This window comes from Furipterus horrens, unplaced genomic scaffold (genome assembly GCF_987537825.1).
Source record: "Furipterus horrens unplaced genomic scaffold, mFurHor1.1.pri manual_scaffold_9, whole genome shotgun sequence".
NCBI lineage: Eukaryota > Metazoa > Chordata > Mammalia > Chiroptera > Furipteridae > Furipterus > Furipterus horrens.
In genome coordinates, this window is record NW_028327179.1 from 51718131 (window position 1) to 51737487 (window position 19357).

At 37.5% G+C, this 19357-nt stretch overlaps 2 protein-coding genes across 6 annotated transcripts in view; one reads left to right on the top strand and one right to left on the bottom strand.

Annotated features, from left to right (window-relative positions):
• KMT2E (lysine methyltransferase 2E (inactive)) overlaps nucleotides 1-8135 on the top strand; it is a 99985-nt gene extending 91850 nt beyond the window's left edge. For 2 of the 3 annotated variants that reach the window (XM_090287316.1, XM_090287317.1), the window contains 10 exons: nucleotides 649-903; nucleotides 1069-1213; nucleotides 1738-1988; nucleotides 2344-2400; nucleotides 2541-3104; nucleotides 4087-4373; nucleotides 5154-5242; nucleotides 5355-5480; nucleotides 5622-5719; nucleotides 6503-8135. In XM_090287316.1, coding sequence (XP_090143442.1) covers nucleotides 649-903; nucleotides 1069-1213; nucleotides 1738-1988; nucleotides 2344-2400; nucleotides 2541-3104; nucleotides 4087-4373; nucleotides 5154-5242; nucleotides 5355-5480; nucleotides 5622-5719; nucleotides 6503-8008 — 3378 coding nt within the window. In that variant the 3' untranslated portion in view covers nucleotides 8009-8135. The remainder of the gene's footprint in view (nucleotides 1-648; nucleotides 904-1068; nucleotides 1214-1737; nucleotides 1989-2343; nucleotides 2401-2540; nucleotides 3105-4086; nucleotides 4374-5153; nucleotides 5243-5354; nucleotides 5481-5621; nucleotides 5720-6502) is intronic. The other variant, XM_090287318.1, reaches the window with a different exon arrangement.
• A 4083-nt stretch (nucleotides 8136-12218) lies between these two features.
• SRPK2 (SRSF protein kinase 2) overlaps nucleotides 12219-19357 on the bottom strand; it is a 279766-nt gene continuing 272627 nt past the window's right edge. For all 3 annotated transcript variants that reach the window (XM_090287321.1, XM_090287322.1, XM_090287320.1), the window contains one exon: nucleotides 12219-12660. In XM_090287321.1, the coding sequence (XP_090143447.1) occupies nucleotides 12476-12660 (185 nt within the window). In that variant the 3' untranslated portion in view covers nucleotides 12219-12475. The remainder of the gene's footprint in view (nucleotides 12661-19357) is intronic.

Sequence of the window (19357 nt, forward strand, 5' to 3'; positions counted from 1 at the left end):
TCATGAGAAGTATTAGTAAACATCTAGGATGAGCCCTGGAGTCTACTTTAATGGGGAGTCAGAGGGTTAGTTAGAGATAAGATCTAAACACAGTTCTGTTTCAAGTTTGTGCTTTCCTTACTGCATCACAGAGCCTGTCAAACAAACCATTACCCGCCTTAACAGTTTTTTTTTGGAAGAAAAAAAAATGATCAAAACTATTCTTTGTAATTTTAATTAGTGGATGGAAAAACTCATATTTAAAAAAAGAGGCTACTTTCTTGATTACAATTATGACATCATCCCTGCTTGTTAATTATTACCTGACTAAATGATTGTGGTGCTATAAGTTTATTTAAATTCCTGATCAGAGGCCTTTAAATCAATAGTGATTGTCAATGCTGACAGCCTTTAAAAAAAATAAATGTATGTGCACTGGTTTCGTCTGGAGATTCTAATGTGCAGCCAAGTAGAAACGCACTGCCCCAAATGAGATTTTTCTAACAAAGTGGTGAACATTTTATACCCATAATAGAAGCAATAACAAACCTAAATTTATTGTTTGATTAAGTTAATATGTCATTTTAGGCAATACATCAGTTTGAAATTGTGTATTAGGAGAATCTGTGTAATTACATATACAGTGATCCAAATTTTTCTTTTCTCTAGCACTTGGTCAATGAGTGGTTAAGTGAGAAGAATGAGAAGACAGGAAAGCCTTCAGATAGCCTATCAGAAAGGCCTCTGCGCATAACCACAGATCCTGAAGTGTTAGCTACACAGCTCAATTCTCTACCAGGTCTCACATACAGCCCCCATGTATACTCTACTCCTAAGCACTATATTAGATTTACTTCACCATTCCTTTCCGAAAAAAGGAGAAGGAAAGAACCTACTGAAAACATTTCTGGCTCATGCAAGAAGGTAAACTTTTTTTGGATATAAAAATCTGTGATGAGCCAAATGTCAATCTCATTGCTTACTACCAATTCCTGGTAGTGAAATGCTTTTGGAATCGGCTCTACATTCATAGGCTATATAAACAGTGACAAACCGATTTCTGTTCATTTATTGCTTAATGTATTACAGCGATGGTTGAAACAAGCTCTAGAAGAAGAAAACTCAACAGTTTTACATAGATTTAGTTTATCCTGTCAAGAAAGATCCAGAAGTCCTACAGTCAATGGTGAAAATAAAAGTCCGCTACTATTAAATGAAAGCTGTTCCCTTCCAGGTATCATTTTTTCAGTATTGTTTTAATGGGAAGAATATGGCCAGATGTGTATAACTTTATATAAACAGGTATATTCTAGTTATTATGTACTTTACAAAAGAAGCACTTAATATATTTTCTCATTTTGTCCTCCAACCTTTTGGATGAAGATAAGACATGAAGCCTTAATTTGCAGTATATGTTGGGGCCAGTGGTTGATATTTTGGATTGTGTTTGACTTTGGGGTTGGCTGCTTTTCAAACATTTAAAAAGCACTCTTATAAATCAGTTAAATAAACATCTCTACTTCTAAGATTTCTTAGAGACCCTTAGGCCTGTAAGCCTTTTGGCAAGATGATACATGCTAGTAGTGAATTAACTAAGTCAGGGCAGCGGGGTTGGGGAGAGACTGCTTCATATTAGTAATTTATTTAAAAACCCTGAACTTGTTTGGGGGTAAGTTGTCATTATTACTACCGTTGAAGTTTTGATCTTCATAGAAAATACCAGCAGTATCATTTCTTATAAATTCTTTCACCCAACAGACTTAACTACACCACTAAAAAAAAGAAGACTTTATCAGTTGCTAGATTCTGCTTACTCAGAAACCTCCACACCTACTCCTTCACCGTATGCTACACCAACTCACATAGATATTATTCCTACGGACCCATCATTTGCCACTCCTCCACGAATTAAATCAGATGATGAAACTTGTAGAAATGGTTATAAGCCCATATATTCGCCAGTTACCCCAGTAACTCCTGGCACACCAGGAAATACCATGCACTTTGAGGTGAGAAATTTAAATGAAAAAAACAAAAAATTCATGGGGATGGGATTACTTTAATAGCTTATATTTTTCCCCCTTTAACAACTAGTTTACTGAGATTAGAAGATTAATGTAAATTTGAACTTTTTTTATTATTTTTACTAAAATGAGTGTATCTTATTGATATAAAGAGGTCAGACTAAATGACTATGTATCAGATACCTTAAAGCAAATGACCTTATGGGAAATGGAAATAAAACAAAACAAAGTTTAAAACCAAAATTTGTGTACTAGTTTATTTTAGGTTTTCTTTTCTATAAGTATCATGGATGTAGTTATATATTTTAATTTTCAATTGTGATTATTTCTTTTTATATAGAATATTTCTTCCCCAGAAAGTTCTCCAGAAATTAAGAGACGCACTTATAGTCAAGAGGTAAGGGGTTATTCAAGTATACAAAAAAGGTTATTTAAATTGGCAACTTTCCCCTAATATCATTATTTTGCTTTAATAATTATTAAATATCAGTCTCAATATATTTAATTGTATAATTTGTTTTTTAATTCTGTAAACAGGGATATGACAGATCTTCAACCATGTTAACATTGGGGCCTTTTAGAAATTCTAATTTAACTGAACTGGGTCTGCAAGAAATAAAGACTATTGGTTATACCAGCCCTAGGAGTAGAACTGAAGTCAACAGGCAGTGCCCTGGAGAAAAGGAATCTGTCTCAGACCTTCAACTGGGACTTGATGCAGTCGATCAAACTGCCTTACATAAAAGCATGGAAACACCTACACACGACAGGACTGATTCTAATAGCCAACTGGAACCTACTCACTCTGGACGGGGCACAATATATTCTTCCTGGGTAAAGAGTCCTGACAGAACAGGAGTTAACTTCTCAGTAAACTCTAACTTGAGGGACCTGACACCCTCACATCAGTTGGAGGTTGGAGGAGGCTTCCGAATAAGTGAGTCAAAGTGCCTGATGCAGGATGATACTAGAGGCATGTTTATGGAAACACCGGTGTTTTGTACTTCAGAAGATGGGCTTGTATCTGGTTTCGGACGGACTGTTAATGACAATTTGATCGACGGAAGTTGCACACCCCAGAATCCACCACAAAAGAAAAAGGTTACAAATTTAAAGATTTATAGTTCTTTTAATAGTTTTTTTCCATACTCCTCCTGAGGGTAACTAGTAGTTACTGTTATGTATTATGTAAGGCATTCATATAGTTATTCAAGTTGAATTTTTGATATGTACATTTTAAAATCTTTTATAAATGTCCGGTTAATCAGAAAATTATTTACAGAGAAGTAAAACACTCTAGTCATGTGGAAAATCCTTACACTGAGCATGGTTTCAGAGATTGAAATCTCGGGATGACTTTTTAATCAAAAGAGTAACTTTTGAAAATAACCACCTCCCTACCAAATAAAGTTGTATACTACTCGTGTTACTACCTTTATTTTAGATAGAACAGGTAGCCTTGCGCATAGAAGAAATGCCTCTTTCCTCAGTATTACTTGTATTTTGAATAAGTATTATATAAATAATTCTCTGATTTACCACCATTATTCATTTGGCACATATAGCAAGACAATTAGAATGCCTTATTTCAGAGGAATGGGAGAAACTACAATACTTATTTTATTTGTTTAATAGGCTTATTGCTTTATAAGTCAAAGAATTTTAGTGATGTGTGCTTTTAATTTTTATAACAGAGTCCAGTTGGCAACTTTGTGGGAAGCAATGTAGTATAGTGGCAAGAGCACGGGCTTTCAAGTAAGACCTAGGTTCGAATCCCGGCTCCAACACTCACCAGCTGTGTGACCTTGAGTGAGTGAGTTACTCAATTTCCTCATCTGTAAAATGGGGATGATGATATACCTATTTCATAGGGTTGTTGTGAGGATTAAATGAGATAATATATGTAAATCATTAAATACAATGCCTGGCATATAGTAGGCATTTGATAATTATTAATATTATTTGTTCAGAATCAAATTATTTAACATAATTTACCTAATGTAAATGTAGTAATTTTCTTTATAAATTGACTCTGACATATAAAACAAGAATAAAAGATTTGCTTTTCCTTATCTTTCTTAAGGTTTCTCTATTAGAATACCGTAAAAGACAACGTGAAGCTAGGAAAAGTGGCTCTAAGACAGAACACTTTCCATTGGTTAGTGTATCACCTCACGCAAGTGGAAACATGAGCAACAATGGTGATGGGTGTGCCAACAGGAGTGAAAATGGGGAGCAGGTAGAAAGCACTGCTGGCCTACCTTTACCAACACCAGCCACCGTTTATAATGTTTCTTTGGAAGAGACCAGCAATAACTGTCTTGTTAAGGAAGTTTCTGCCACTGAGAAGAATGAACCAGAAGTTCAGTGGTAAGCCTGTTTAAAAACCTAACTGCTAATTTGAGAACTATAAGTAGTATACCTTATAATTAAAATCTTGTTATGTAAAGATTTGAAATATGCTATTCAGAAAAGAACGACGTTTTGTTATATTGTTGTTCTAAAGCTAAGCAAATAGTCTGTGTACATAACTTTCAAAGATCCTCTTCCACCTGTATATTTGCCTGTGTTGTTAAAGGTCCATTGTGTTTACTCCTTGATAGTTTTCACATTTTTCACATAAATATTCCTCTGCAAAGAACCTTTATCATAGTCAATACCTTGCAATTTCTTTACCAGTTACCTTGAAAGAACCACCAAGTCTAGTGTTTCTTCAGTAGAAGCAGGTAGATGTAGGATGGCTCTTGGCAAAGGGCAGGAGACCACATTCACTTTGCCCCTTGGTTCCCTTGCCCCTGAGAGCTTCCTGCTAATCCAGACACAAGGTAATTTGTAGAGTATATTTGGTAACTTGAAGTGACATTCTGAATGTCAATACACTACCCTCCAACTCCCTCCTCCTGTTCACCAAGAAATTGATTAAGACAAAGGAATGGAGTCTGATTGAGTACTTCAAATAAATAAGGATAAAATCTCAGTTTTGAAAGCTATTGGGGGTGGGTGGAGGCTGTTTTCAAAGCTGAAAACCAAAGTGTTCTCCCAAAAGAGCAAAAGTCTTGCTCTGAAAGGACATGTTTTGACTTCAAGGGACGAAGAATAATCTAGCTAGCAGTAGCTTCTCTGAATTAACGATATGATTTTACTTGAAAGGACTGCCTCAACTTCAGTGGAGCAGGTGAGAGAAAGGAGTTACCAGAGAGCTTTACTTCTCAGTGATCACCGAAAAGATAAAGATAGTGGTGAGTGAGCTTCGCTTGTTCCTTTGCCAAGAAGTGGACACAACTAATCACTGCACCCTTGTCCTTTGCAGTTCTAATGTTCTCTTTGGGTCTGCTTCTGCTTCATCTCTAGGGGGAGAATCACCATGTGTTCCATGTTCACCGAATCATGTTCTGTCTTCACCTTCATCTCATTCAAATCACATTCCCCAGTTGCAACCCAAGGGCCCAGGCCCTTCATTCAGTGAATATAAGGAAGGTCAGTAAGCAGATGACCTATCATGGTTGTGGTTTTAAATACCTTTTTAAATGAGAGAGGGTCTTTATAAAAAGTTGGTTTGAAATAGCAGAATGCACAGTGCTTTATTTGCACTTACTATACGTTTCTTCTGCTTTACAGATCCTGATCCTGAAAATCTAGATCCCATGACTACAGATGAATGTCCATCCCCAGATATTTCTCAAAGTACTTGTAAAAGCCCTTCAAAAGTGAGCAAGGTAATAACACTGACCTTTGAACATGGCCATTCAGAAAAGTGGATGGTTTGGTTATATGCACGCAGATTGCTTTGCTGTGTCAAATACTAGTTTTTGATTTCTAGACACTTTTCCTGTTAAAATTTGACTAAATTTCCTAGTGCTCCAAATGCTCTTCAATAGCTTACATTTCCTCCAAGAGCACTACCCCTATTCTTTTGCAATTTCGAAAATTCATACTTTTCATGAAATTCTCTAAAAATGAAAGGTCAGATAATGTTTAAAAGAAATGCTTTCTCCATCCTGGATCATGAAGATGTGGTAATCTAATGTGGAATCTGAGATTGATTTCCTTTTTCTTTAAGAGCATCATATGTTTAAGTAGTCTTATACTTGGATTATTTTTATTTGCACATTATTTATAATGTGTGAAAGATGTTACAACCAGAATGGTTTAGGGGAACAACTTTACTCCAACCAAGTTTATCATTAGATTGGATGTAGAAATTTCAATCACGGAATTGAAACTTGCTAAGTGTTTATGGTTCTTAGAGTTCTTTCACAGTAAGGCTCAAAAACAGGTTTCATTTCTTAGGGGAAAAGCAGATTAAATTCAAAGATTATTTCCTTGTCTTCAATAAAAATTAAACCAGGAAAATTCAGTTTAAGCTTATTTATTATCCAAAACTTCTTGAATTACTAAATATCCCAATCCTCTGTAATTAACAAGCCTCAATATATATAAAATGTTTCTTAAACTTATATGAATAGTTTATATGATTTGATTTGTTTTTCTTTTCATAGCCTGGTTCACCGGGACCTGTAATTCCTGTTCAGCCACATGGGAAAATACTCACAAAATCAGATTCCCAGTGGGAGGCAACAGGTATTGTGGCAGAAGCTGAGAATGGTGTTCACCTGAAAACAGAGCTCCAACAAAAACAGCTATTAAATAACACCCAGGCACTTTCAAAGAATCATCCTCCTCAGCCACTTGCTCGTAATTCATCTGAGCAGCTTTCACAAAAGCTGCCGTCTGTACCAGTGAAGATGCACTGTCCTCCATCACCTCATGTAGAAAATCCTCCAAAGTCATCAACGCCTCATACGCCTGTCCAGCACGGTTATCTTTCACCAAAGCCTCCTTCACAGCAGTTAGGATCTCCCTACAGGCCTCACCATTCACAGTCACCTCAGGTTGGAACACCTCAGCGAGAGCCCCAGAGGAACTTTTATCCAGCAGCACAGAACCTTCAACCCAGCACTCAGCAGGCAACTTCTGGAGCATTATTTACACAGACACCCTCAGGACAATCTTCGGCAACATACAGTCAGTTTAACCAACAAAGTCTGAACAACACAGCACCACCCCCTCCACCCCCTCCACCTCCTTCTTCCTCTTATTATCAAAACCAGCAGCCCTCTGCAAACTTTCAGAATTATAATCAGCTTAAAGGTAGTCTCTCCCAACAACCTGTGTTTACATCAGGACCAAATCAAGCACTTCCTGGCACCACAAGCCAGCAAACAGTTCCAGGACACCATGTCACTCCAGGGCATTTTTTGCCTTCTCAAAACCCTACTATTCACCATCCAACTTCTGCTGCTGTTGTCCCACCCCCTCCTCCACCTCCGCCTGCTCCAGGACCACACCTTATACAACAGCCGAGTTCCCATCAGCAACACTCTGTAGCACATGTAGTAGGGCCTGTTCATGCTGTCACCCCTGGGTCACATATTCATGCTCAAACTGCTGGACACCATTTGCCCCCACCCCCTCCACCTCCTGGTCCTGCCCCTCATCATCACCCCCCACCCCATCCTTCCACAGGACTCCAAGGTCTACAAGCACAACACCAGCATGTTGTAAATTCAGCACCACCCCCACCCCCACCCCCTCCACCTTCCAGTGTTTTGGCTTCTGGGCATCATACCACATCAGCTCAAGCCTTACACCATCCACCTCATCAAGGACCTCCACTTTTTCCTTCAAGTGCTCATCCAGCTGTACCACCGTATCCCTCACAGGCTACACATCACACCACGTTGGGACCGGGAACCCAACACCAGCCTTCTGGAACAGGGCCACATTGTCCATTACCAGTCGCAGGTCCTCATCTCCAGCCCCAAGGACCAAACAGTATTCCAACACCTGCTTCAGGGTTCTGTCCTCATCCTGGCTCTGTGGCTCTGCCACATGGGGTTCAAGGACCTCAGCAGGCATCTCCGGTGCCTGGACAGATTCCAATCCACAGAGCACAGGTGCCACCAACATTTCAGAACAATTACCATGGTTCAGGGTGGCATTAGAATGGACTCCCCAAAACATTTTTTTAAATGTTCCTGTAAGATAAACTGTATATTTCATATGTACCTGTTAAGGTACTTTTTAAAGCTTGTACATGAAACTTTGTATTAAAACAAACAAAAACAAACACCAGTGCTCTTTCATTGTATCTTTCCCATTTTTGCTTTGAAAATTCCTTTAAAAATGTGCTATTAAGCCAGTATTAGGTATCTTTATTTTGTAAGTGAACATTCCAGCTGTTTTTCTGGCAGAATTTAATACTACATGATTTTTAAATTTTATTGTTGCAGTTAAATTCATTTAGTGAATGTTTTCTATATTATTTTATACATATGCATTAAGTACAGAGCTAAGCAATGGCACTATGAGGATTTTCATTTTTTCCTTCAGCAGTTCTGTGAGTGCATCTTAGATATAAAAAATGCAATACAGATTTTTATAGTTTGGTGTGAACATGGCTCATTTTATCGGTTATTTGCAAGCAAAATGTAATTTAATTATAGATTTTTAATGTCCCCTGACAAACTGTAAATACTGCATTTCTTTTGCATATATAATTGCGTACAGCTTTTCTCATTTGATATATAGCATTGTACATATTACAAGTCTTTGCAAAACTGTGTGATCTTTGTGAAAGTAGTACAGTATATGGCCTTTAATTTCTTTTTTTAACTATACTGTCACATTGAAGCACTGGTTGGGCATTTTAATTCATGTTAATAAATCACAATTATGTCAGTTTTACCAAATTGTCTTGTACAACTTCTGAGATTGGGGTATGTTTAAGTAAGTGCTTTTACAAATGTTTTCTGTTTTGAGATGTAGTTTATAAGGAGCCTTCCATTTTCTTTAGCAGCTACTACCTCAGTTGGACTGTAGCAAGATCAGGAGGCAGTAAGGACTGATCCTGTAGTCCCCCTGCTTGTCATTATTTCTGCAGGAGCAAGAGCCATAGGAAACATGTAAAGGCCCTGTACATCTGACCTTATACGAACTGAACCCCATACCATTAAAGCATTACGCAAGATATATATAATTTACAGCAAGTGTCTGACAATATGGAATACTTGTCTAAACACACAGGACTGTTTAATCTGTACAGTTTAAAACATGTCCTGTTGATTAATCAAATAACATTTACTGTCTAGCTATGACATTTTAAAAAGCAGGAAATTTTTAAAATTTGTTTTCAGTGTACAAAGGGAAAAGGCATTATTCTTAGATCTCTCAAGTGAAATGAAAATGGCCTCTCAAGTGAACATTTTACTGCTAAAATATAAAATACTAGTTATTTTGGAAAAATAAAAAGTCTTATTCTTTTGTCCTCTACTTCTCAGGAGGATTAAGTATAACATAGTAATGGCACTATTTGCCAACACTTTTTTTCATCCAATTACTTGACATGATTCAGCACAGTATAGAAAAATTTTGTGCCCTGGAGAAAAAAAGTCAACAGACTAAAATGACAGATTTGGCAGTAATTTAAGTCATGTTTTACATTTTTAAGTTCCATTTCCTTTTGAAAATCCGTCTATAATAGTATATTAGCACAGCTATGTTTAGGGATCAATCCTAATGAGCTTCAAGTTTTCATAAGAATTTAGGTCAACTTTACCATCCTTTCCTTTATCGAACAAAAGTCTACTTTATCAAAAGAAACACTTGTCCAAGAAAAGGCTTTATGTCATGCATCCTGATAGTTTCAAACACTGTACAACAAAGTTAAGCATAGTGAAATATCAATATGCATCTCTTTAAAGGATTCTTAATTCCTCAGATTTGCCTACTATATAAATACTGTATGCAGAATCTCTCCTGTTAACTGCAGAATCTTAAATAAATTCTTTGACCCCATAATACCGTCCTTAACCAAAAATTTCATTAAAGTTAAGAAAATTCATGGAAGGAAAAAGTGGAATTTTAAGAGTTAATTTCAACTATAGATACAAACTAAAGCTCTCTACCCCAGTAGAAATCAGTAGTTACATTTAACTAATTACATATGATCCAGGTACAGGAAGAAGTTAGTAAATCAGTTTTCGCCTAAAAAAAATACGCATTTTTGAAGCTCTTATATCAATCTTTTCTCTGCCTTTGTGCGGTTCTAATTTCCAGACAGCCAGCTTCTGAACCAGCTATAATCACATTTGTGATCCACCGCTTGTCATTTCCATGAAGACTTCACATGGACTAGAGAAAAAGAACGTTCAACTAAAATTACTGAGCGGGCTATAGTGTTTTTCATAACCAGCAATTCTCAGCTTATATGCATTATCATTAAGCCACCTAGAATCAGCTAAAAACTATATCACTAATACAAATGTATATTCCTTTTAGAACAATTGTTTTTTATACTGTAAGCTATTTAGGCTATTTTATCATAAAGCACAGATCCTTAGAAAATAAACTAGATTTTGAATTTTGTAACAGCTGAAACTGCATTAGATAAATTTCATTCAACTGTGCTATAGCCCTGATAAAAATTCTTAGAGACTTATACAGAAGGTAAAAATGTACTCTGTGGCTCTTATAAGAATAGTTCCAGTGGAAATGATAGAGAGCTGCCATCTGTCATAGAACCCACATAGTGACCTATAGCCTCATTAGAAAAACTTAGAAGCACATTTCATAAATGAAGGGTATGTTCCATCTCACAGTGATATGTGATATAATGCTAACTCCAAAGAGGATCATGTGTCTTGTTCCCTCATGGTGAACACTGTCAAAAAAATTTTTTGCAGTGCTCAAAGCGTAATTAATGTTTTTCATAAAACAAATGAAAAAGGATCACTGAAATTCTAGGTATTAAATCTATACTACAGCATCTTCTCTATAATCATATTCTATACCCTTACAAAACAATGAATGATTTCCTTGTATAAAGCCTAATTCTCATGTTATAGAACTACATTTCCTGCAATGGGAATGTTGATATTTCCTTTAGTTTTAGGTACACTACACTAAATGGGTAGTAAATGTTTGTTGGGTCTATTGATTCAAATATAGGCCAATGAGCAAGGCAATGTCTGGAAAAAAAACCTGAAAACACTTTAATTTTTAAAACAACCGCAAGCACCTCAAACAATGGATTGTTGTTACAAGACTTATCTTTTCACAATCTAGTTATTGCAAAGGCATATGGATAAATTGTTAATGGACAAAGTCAAGAAAAAGGAGGCACCTTAATAAATGTAAAAAAACAAAAAACTGGCAGTCAATCCACTGACTTCTAAAAGGCTAAATAATACCTCTATGTATTACATTCTAAAATTGTATCGCCTACTATGATTTGTGTCCTGGATTCTACAATTTTAAGGAAATGCATAAAATTGTGTGCAACCTGCAAAGCGAAATCATTTTCTCAATTTCAGTAAATGGGAAGACAATCAAAAAGCTAGTAAAATTGGCTGTAGTTACACACAGAAATGCCTATAGAATGAATAGGATCACTGTTACCTCTGAGGTGTTAGGGTTCTGCCCGTGTGCACTGCAAATTTTATATACTATACCTTGGTTCTAGACAAACAGAAGCAAGATTTTCCAGAAATGGGTATTTTTTCATTCCACACACTGAACAGATTTCTCTTGTCCAGTTTGATTTATGTAGACTTGAACTTACATTGTCTGCAGGAGGCAACACCACAAAGTACTGGGCCATCGCATTTTTAACGAGAAATTGCTGTTTTTCCTTAAAAGTACTTTCAAAATATGCAAAAATAAGAAGGGGAATGCCAAACTATAATACGTACTTAGGAATGAAAAATATGTTCTTTTCTTTCTTTAAAGTGCCATATAGGGAATGACATAACCCAGAGCCACTTTGTTTAAAATCCAATGAAAAAGGACTGTTAGGGAATGAAAAGTTTGTACAACTCCCTGGAGCTACATACAACTTAGGCTACAAAGCACTCAAGACTTGTTAGCTTTTCTGAAATTGGAGTTCCCATCCTATATTTAATGGAAATTAACATTTACAGGGTGCATTTACATACACTATATTACAGGAATGATATCCCTTTGCCAGAAGATAAAATTGTACATTTCCTTGCTATTTCTTGGTTCCAACTTGATAGTCTCTTAAGATTGTAAATAATATAGTATTAGGCTAAAATATTTCTTCATAAATAATTACAAAACCTGCCAAACACAAGGGGGAAAGTTTTCTCCGTTCAAAAAAACCCCTGACATTTGAATATCACACAACACAAGAAACAATGCTTAGAGACTGTGTTATTGTTTCCAGAAGAAAGTGGATCAGTAAACTGCTAAGCTGAAGACAAAAGACTACCCTTCCCCAGGATCACAGTGCACAAAAGCAAAATGTCAAACAACAGTACCTCAAAGCAAAATAAAGGTCTGAGGATGAAGCCAGCTCACTTGTAATCCTGTTAAAAGAATGAGAGTCACCATTTAGGTCCAATGTACTGGAAAACATTTGCTAGCTCAGAATGCTGTATTTGTAGAATCTGCTAAGAATTCAGCCACGGATGCCGAAGGCATTCGCCAGCTGAAGCTCGTTTTTCTGGAACCATTTCTAACATCGGAATCAGGAAATCTGTAAACTGTGCAGCATCTTCATGGGGCCACCCATACTTTTCCACAAGTACATCAAAGAGGCTCCAGGGCTTCAGCTTGGTGATGTGCCGCAGTTCTCCTACAGGGGAAAAACAGGCACTGTCAAGAAAGTTCCAAATTTGCATTTCCCACTGTTGGTCCAGGAAGGTTCAACGAAGCAGATACCTACCTGCTCAACACTACGCAACAAAGAAGGCCAGCTTTTCTCAAGAATAATCATTAAATGTACATGTGAGTGTGTCATATTTCAAGTAAGCTTGGCAAATGTAAATAAACAGGCATTAATTTAAAAGGAACTAGTTCATTCACAGCAATTCTAGATTTCTTTAAATAAGTGGAGCCCAGAATGTTTTCATTTGCAAAGAATGATAAGAGGCAATCCCACTCCAACTTGGTATCTTTTGCAACTTGCCAATTTGCTTAGAAAAAGCTTTAAGATACACACTATTCTTAAACTCTTTGGACCACTATTTCACATGTTACCATGCAAAGAAAAAAGAATCTTTTCCTCTAGAACAGGCTACTTGAGAGAACTTCCTGTGATGGCAGAGATGTACTTCATTTCTCCTGTCCAATATGGTAGCTGCTAGCTACATGTGGCTTTGGAGTACTTGAAATGTGGTCTGTGTGCCCAAGGAACTGAAGTTTTAATTTGTTTAAATGTAAATAGCCACAAGTCACTAGTGGCTACTATATTAGACAGCACAGCTCTAGATGCTAACCTGAGTCAAATACCATTCATTTCTACATATTTGTTGTAAAATCTAAGCTATCAGGGCATCAATGTGTAAACCTTGGAGTTATTCTTTTCAGAATGTGTTAGCTGCAGTATAGACAAGAGCAGCCCCAACAGGCAGGACAAAATGACTAACACACTATTAACTGTAAAAGCTTTTTTCGTAATAGGAGAAAAACTTTTTAGCCAAACTGCCACAGGATAAGTTTCATTATGAATAACTCATTTTCTCTTCCTGTTAAAAATTTTCACAGGACAACCCACCCCTGCCCAAAGAGATGCCTCATTGGGTGCCCCTCAGTGTCTGCCAAAGCAGCTCCCACAGAAAGCTGCACCCCATTCCCTATACCTCCTCAGGCCCAGAGCAAGTCCAAGTCCTGCAACCGGCACAGAGCTGAGGCTCACAAGCCCCCCGACAGGCATGGCCACGGCCGTGCCGGGACCAGCTTCTCTCTCCCTTTTCACCTATAATTTGACCAGCACACTGAATGTTCTCTTGATAGGCACTAACAGAGATTCAGTTCTGTGCTTACAGAGGTCTTCTTAAAAGACTTGGTTTCACCCACTCCTTCAACTCAATTTAAAATCACACTCTTCCTCTTTCTTTAATCATGAAGAAAATAAAAGAACATCACAAACTTACAAACAAAAAAGGAGAAATGACCTATAATCCCACCCCACAGGGACTTTTTCTTTTGGCCTATACTTTTTCAATGTACATTCTTATGAACTGCTATGTCTACTGAGTTGTAATCATGTTGTGCACAGAATTCTGAATAAAAACATCTTTACAGAAAGTTTCTTGCTAAAGAGGCTGGTGTATAAAGTGAGCTCGTGCTGCAATGTGAGGCCTGGGGATGGAGTAAAGCCCGGCTTCCAGACTGCAGGTCAGGTCTGGGATTACAGGGAGGAGACCTGCCTGCCTTAGAGTGTGGAAGGAAGCAGTCTCCATGAGAACAGAGTCTGGGTAATCATTGAATGTCAATCCATTTTCACTCAGAAATTACAGCCTCAGGAAATTAAGCCTGGCACCTGGCACCCACCACCGCACCCCCAAAATATGCTCACTGCAAAATTTCAAATGCTCGATAACAGAAGAAAGGTGATTAAAAAAAGAACACACAACCATGGTATGCCCATTTGATGAATATTACTTAATACTACTTAATAACACAGGAGAAAATTGTATGATAAAATATTTGGTAGTAAAAGAACAGAAGTCAAACCTATTTTCTACACATGATCACAAGAGTGTTCTTCAACATGCCCATTAAGATATAGAGCAGGTGCCCCAAACACGAGCTTTGTTTTAAAGTTGTTTCTCTCTTTCTGCGTTTTCTATAATGTAGCTATATGGATTTTATAGTGACTGTTCACCTCACCCAAGCAAGTGTAAAACAAACTGAGAAAGCTCACCTGTAACATGCTAAAACAAGCTCTGTGGGAAGGGAAGAGAGCTTTTTTACACTCTATTCTGACTCAGAATACTTCTCAGGTTTGGGAATGAATGCAACTACCGAGGAACACGGTCTGCTCAGAACAATAAAGAAATGTAGTCCTGAGGGTGTCAGCTTTTACTAACTAAATCCATCAAGAAGCATGAAAATGTGTACAATCTTCAGTGAAAGAGAGATGGTTTATCCCAAAGATGATTTAAAATTTGCATAATAGTGATCAAAACAATTTAAGGCTGAGAAGCTATCAAAAAACTATTCAGACCTAACTAGCATCACTATAAAGTGATAAAAACATTCAAAACAGCCTCAAGTATCTAACATACTTTGACCAGGTAAAGCACACAAAAAAAACTGTATGTGCAAACATGCAGGACAGGACAATATGCGAAATAATCCTAAACAATAGGTACTGAACGCATAATAACATTGCAGTATGACAGAATACTGAATTGCCTCTAAAAACAATATGTGGATTAAGTGGATAGGTGGAAAAAGTACATAATGCCAAGAGAAAACAGGAAATAAACTCATCTAGACCCTATATGTACACATTCTTATATTTAATTCAATAATAAGAAATGCAGTCTTACAACTACTTGATAAAGGTTACTTAAAAACAAGCCCTCAAGCTCCCAAACTTGTACATCTACCGCGAGTAGAAATACCAAATACGGGCTCATCTGATGAGTCAAGGCCTCGAGTCTCTTGACCAGCCCAGCCCCGCAGATGATACACCAAAAACAGCGACCTGCACTACCACCACTACTTAAAATAAAATTAAAGTAGGAAGATAAGTGGCTCCCTCCCAAGTTAAAGACTTTTTGCCTTGACAATTTTTCCTCTTAGGAAAATATATCAAGATATGTTTTGCTGAAACAAATTTTGCAAGCAACCAGACGCAGAATGATTCTTAATAGTGGCAGTCTTCATTTTTTAACCCATTTCCAGCCTTTCTCCCTTCCTCATAATCAGCTCTTACACATATGTATGCAAACAAGACGTCAGCAAAGCTGCTGATGAGATGGGCGGGGGGTGGGCTGGTGGGGGGGTAGAGGGGGCCCTCAGCAGCCCCGGGGCAGAATCATATTGACAGGGGCCCCAGAAATCAGACAGGAGATGGGCTGTAGGCGGGGCTCCCCCTCTGGAGCAAAGGCTTTGGAACTGTACCTGGACCTGCCAGTCCCAGATTATTAGGTTACTTTTTAAGGAAAAAAGTTAAGTGATTTGTGAAGGGAAATATATTATTTTGTCCATGAAATTATAATATTCCAGAATTAAACATACAAGTATATGAGGTTTCACATCACATATGGGGGACTATGAAAAGCAAATCCTGGTACTGTATTTCAGCAAATACTGGTAACTAAAAAAAAAAAAAAGATATTCAATTTATTAAATTTCAATAGCACACACATAAAAAGGAAACCTATCAAATACTTTACTGGTATAAAGCAAGAGGCAAAACACAAAATTTGAATATATTCCTACAAAGTACATGTAGGTAAATACTTGAGTTCAAAATCTTTTTAAAACCTATCTCCCAAACATACAAAAATTATCTCAAAATGGGTCATAGACCAAAATGTAAAATTAAAAAAAAAATTCTTTAGAAGAAAACAAAATGAATCTTTGTAACCTTGAATTAGGAAATGGTTCTTAGATATGACATTAAAAGTAACCAAAAAAAAAAAAAAAAGAGAAAAATGGACTTCATTGAAAACTTTTGTACTTCAACTATCACACATGTGCATTCATATGGCCACACAAAAAACTTGTACATCAATGTTCACAGAAAATTGTTCATAACAGCCAAAAAGTGGAAACAACCCAAATGTCTACTGCTGATAGAGACACCAAGTATAGCCCATCTCACGTAAGTGAGCGCCGCACTAATTCAGGCTGTCACGAAAAGTGACCCATGAAAATACAGTAAATGAAAGAAGCCAAAACGAAAGTCCATGTACTGTACGATTTCATTTATATGAAATATCCAGAACAGGCATATTCATAAAGAAAAGTAGATTCATGGTTGCCAGGTCTAAGGGTGAGAAGAATCCTGAGTAAGTGCTAATGGGCACAGGGTTTCTTTTTGAGATGATGAAAATGTCCTAAAATTAAGACAGTGGTGATGATTCCATGAATCTGTGAATATACTAAAAACCACTGAATTATACACTTTAAAAGGGCGAATTGTATGATATGTAATTATATCTCAATAAAGCTGTTACAAAAAGCTAGTACAAAGCATACAACAAACTATCTTTAAAAGAATTCCAATGTTACGTTAATGCATACAGTAAAAATAAGCATTTCACTAATTAGATCATAATAAAAGAAGTGGGATTAATTATAATAGAATTTACTTGAACCTGTTATACCAATAATTTCTTTTTTGCATCATATGCTCAAATTCAAAAATAAATGAGTAATACAGTAATTCAAACTTATGATCAGTTGTGGCCTGTGGCTTGTTATTTTCCAAATGCCTTTATTGTGAGCTCTGTGTCACTAGTCTGCAGCCAGGACAGAGAGTCACCATGCTCACATCCTCTGTCCACCACAATGCTAGCTGGGGACCTGGGTAAGATGAAGGATGGTGCTCTGGGTCCTTACCAGGACGACAGGCAGGTGTCCCCAGGACCGCCCCAGGCAAAGTGAAACACAGTCACCTTGGTTCTAGCTCACAAAGGCATCCATCCAAAACAAAGACTGGGTGCAGATTAATGATTTTAAATTTGATTATTAAGTATCAACTTAAATAACTCTTCCCTCTAATCCCAGCTCTGGGGACCTAGAAGCAAAGCAGCCAGACCAAGTCCTGCTCTCCCAGAGCTCTGCTTCTGAGACCAGCTCACCACCAAGAAGAACAATGAGACTTTTTATAACCCAGAATTAATGTTTAAGAATAAACCATAAAGTATTAACAGTTTAAAAGTATCAAGACCCACTAATACAAGGGAACAGGTCTAACAGAGTCAAACTCATGCTGAGATCAGTCCTCGGCTGACCCTTCCCAGCAGCCCATCTGGATGGCAGGCACCTGACAGGATAGAGCCTGAATTATAAGCAAGAAGATGTCACTTAGCTGCATTTGATTTTTAGCTTTAACACACAGACTCGACTCTCGCTCCCTGGACTTGCAGTGGGGTGAAATCTGCTTCCCACTGAGGAGGACAGAGCAGGAAAATCTGCTGTCCACTCTTCTAGAATGCTGGCTGCTTTCCAATGGGACATAAGCAAATTAATGGTTTTCAATTTTGCTTTTCTTGTTATCAGTTCTGGCACAAAGGTATTTTAGGAAAAAAATTTAAATGAATACACTTATCCCATTCTTTCCAAAACGTATATGTCCAGAAAAAGCCCAGCCATTGTTAATACAATGAGAACAGTTTGCGTAACATCGATGTAACCTGGCAGCCAAGGAAAGTGGACTGGAATGTGCATGTGTGAACAATGACGACTTCACTGTACTAGTCAGTGGGGGCGGTAGACATCACTGAGTGAGCATGTGAGCAAGTAGAGCAAGGAATCTGCATCAGATTTTACATTAAGCTTGAACACTCCTCTGCAGAAACTATTCAGATGATTCAGAAGACTGCAGCTACAGGCAACTGGTGATTGGCAGCTTTATCATGACAACACACCTGCTCATGTATCACATCTCTTGCAGAGTTTTTTGGTGAAACATCAAATCAATCAGATGACCTAGCTCCCATACAGCCCAGATTTGATGCCCTGCGACTTCTGGCTTCTCCCAAAACTAAAGTCATCTTTGAAAGGGACGAGATTTCAGACCATTGATGAGATTCAGGAAAATACACAGGGCAGCTGATGGTGACTGGGAGAACTGTGTGAGGTTCCAAGATGCCTGCTTCGAAGGGGACTGAGGAGTTGTTGTCCTATGTACAATGTTTCCTTTATCTAGTATCTTCTTCAATAAATGTCTCTATTTTTCATAGTACATGGCTGGATAGTTTCTGGACAGACCTCATATATTACACATACTTTACTTAAGGAGGCATGCCCAAACACATCTTTTATGCAATACAGCATGCCCCTCGTCCTGAAATCTATTTTCATGACAGGCCCTCATTCATCATAATATTATTTCTGTAACTTCTATAAAAACCCTAAATCCCTTCTGACTTTCATTGTTATTGTAAATAAACAATAATCAGGAAAGAAGTCCCAAATCCTAGTCATGTTAGGAGATTTCTTGCCTAGTCATCAATTCTCCTTTACATCCAAAGGAAGGAAGAAAAAGAAAAGAAAAAAAAAAAAAAAGACTCTAGTTACCATAGTAACACTGAATCAAATGATTTTTCTATCTACACCAAAAGTGCTAAATGCATTTTAACTTCTGCAGGTTAACTTTATAAACAAGCATGTGTGCAAGTCCTAAAGAACATGTACGATAATGATGCGATGATGGGACACAGTAGGTTCTGTGTGAGAACCTGACATTTCATCTGTGCGCAGGCAGGGAAGGGAACAGATCACAACTTGTCCCAGATGCAAGGGTGCTGATGGAAAGGCCAATCTGAAAGCCAACTTCCAGCACACAGGGCCACAGCACAGGGGGC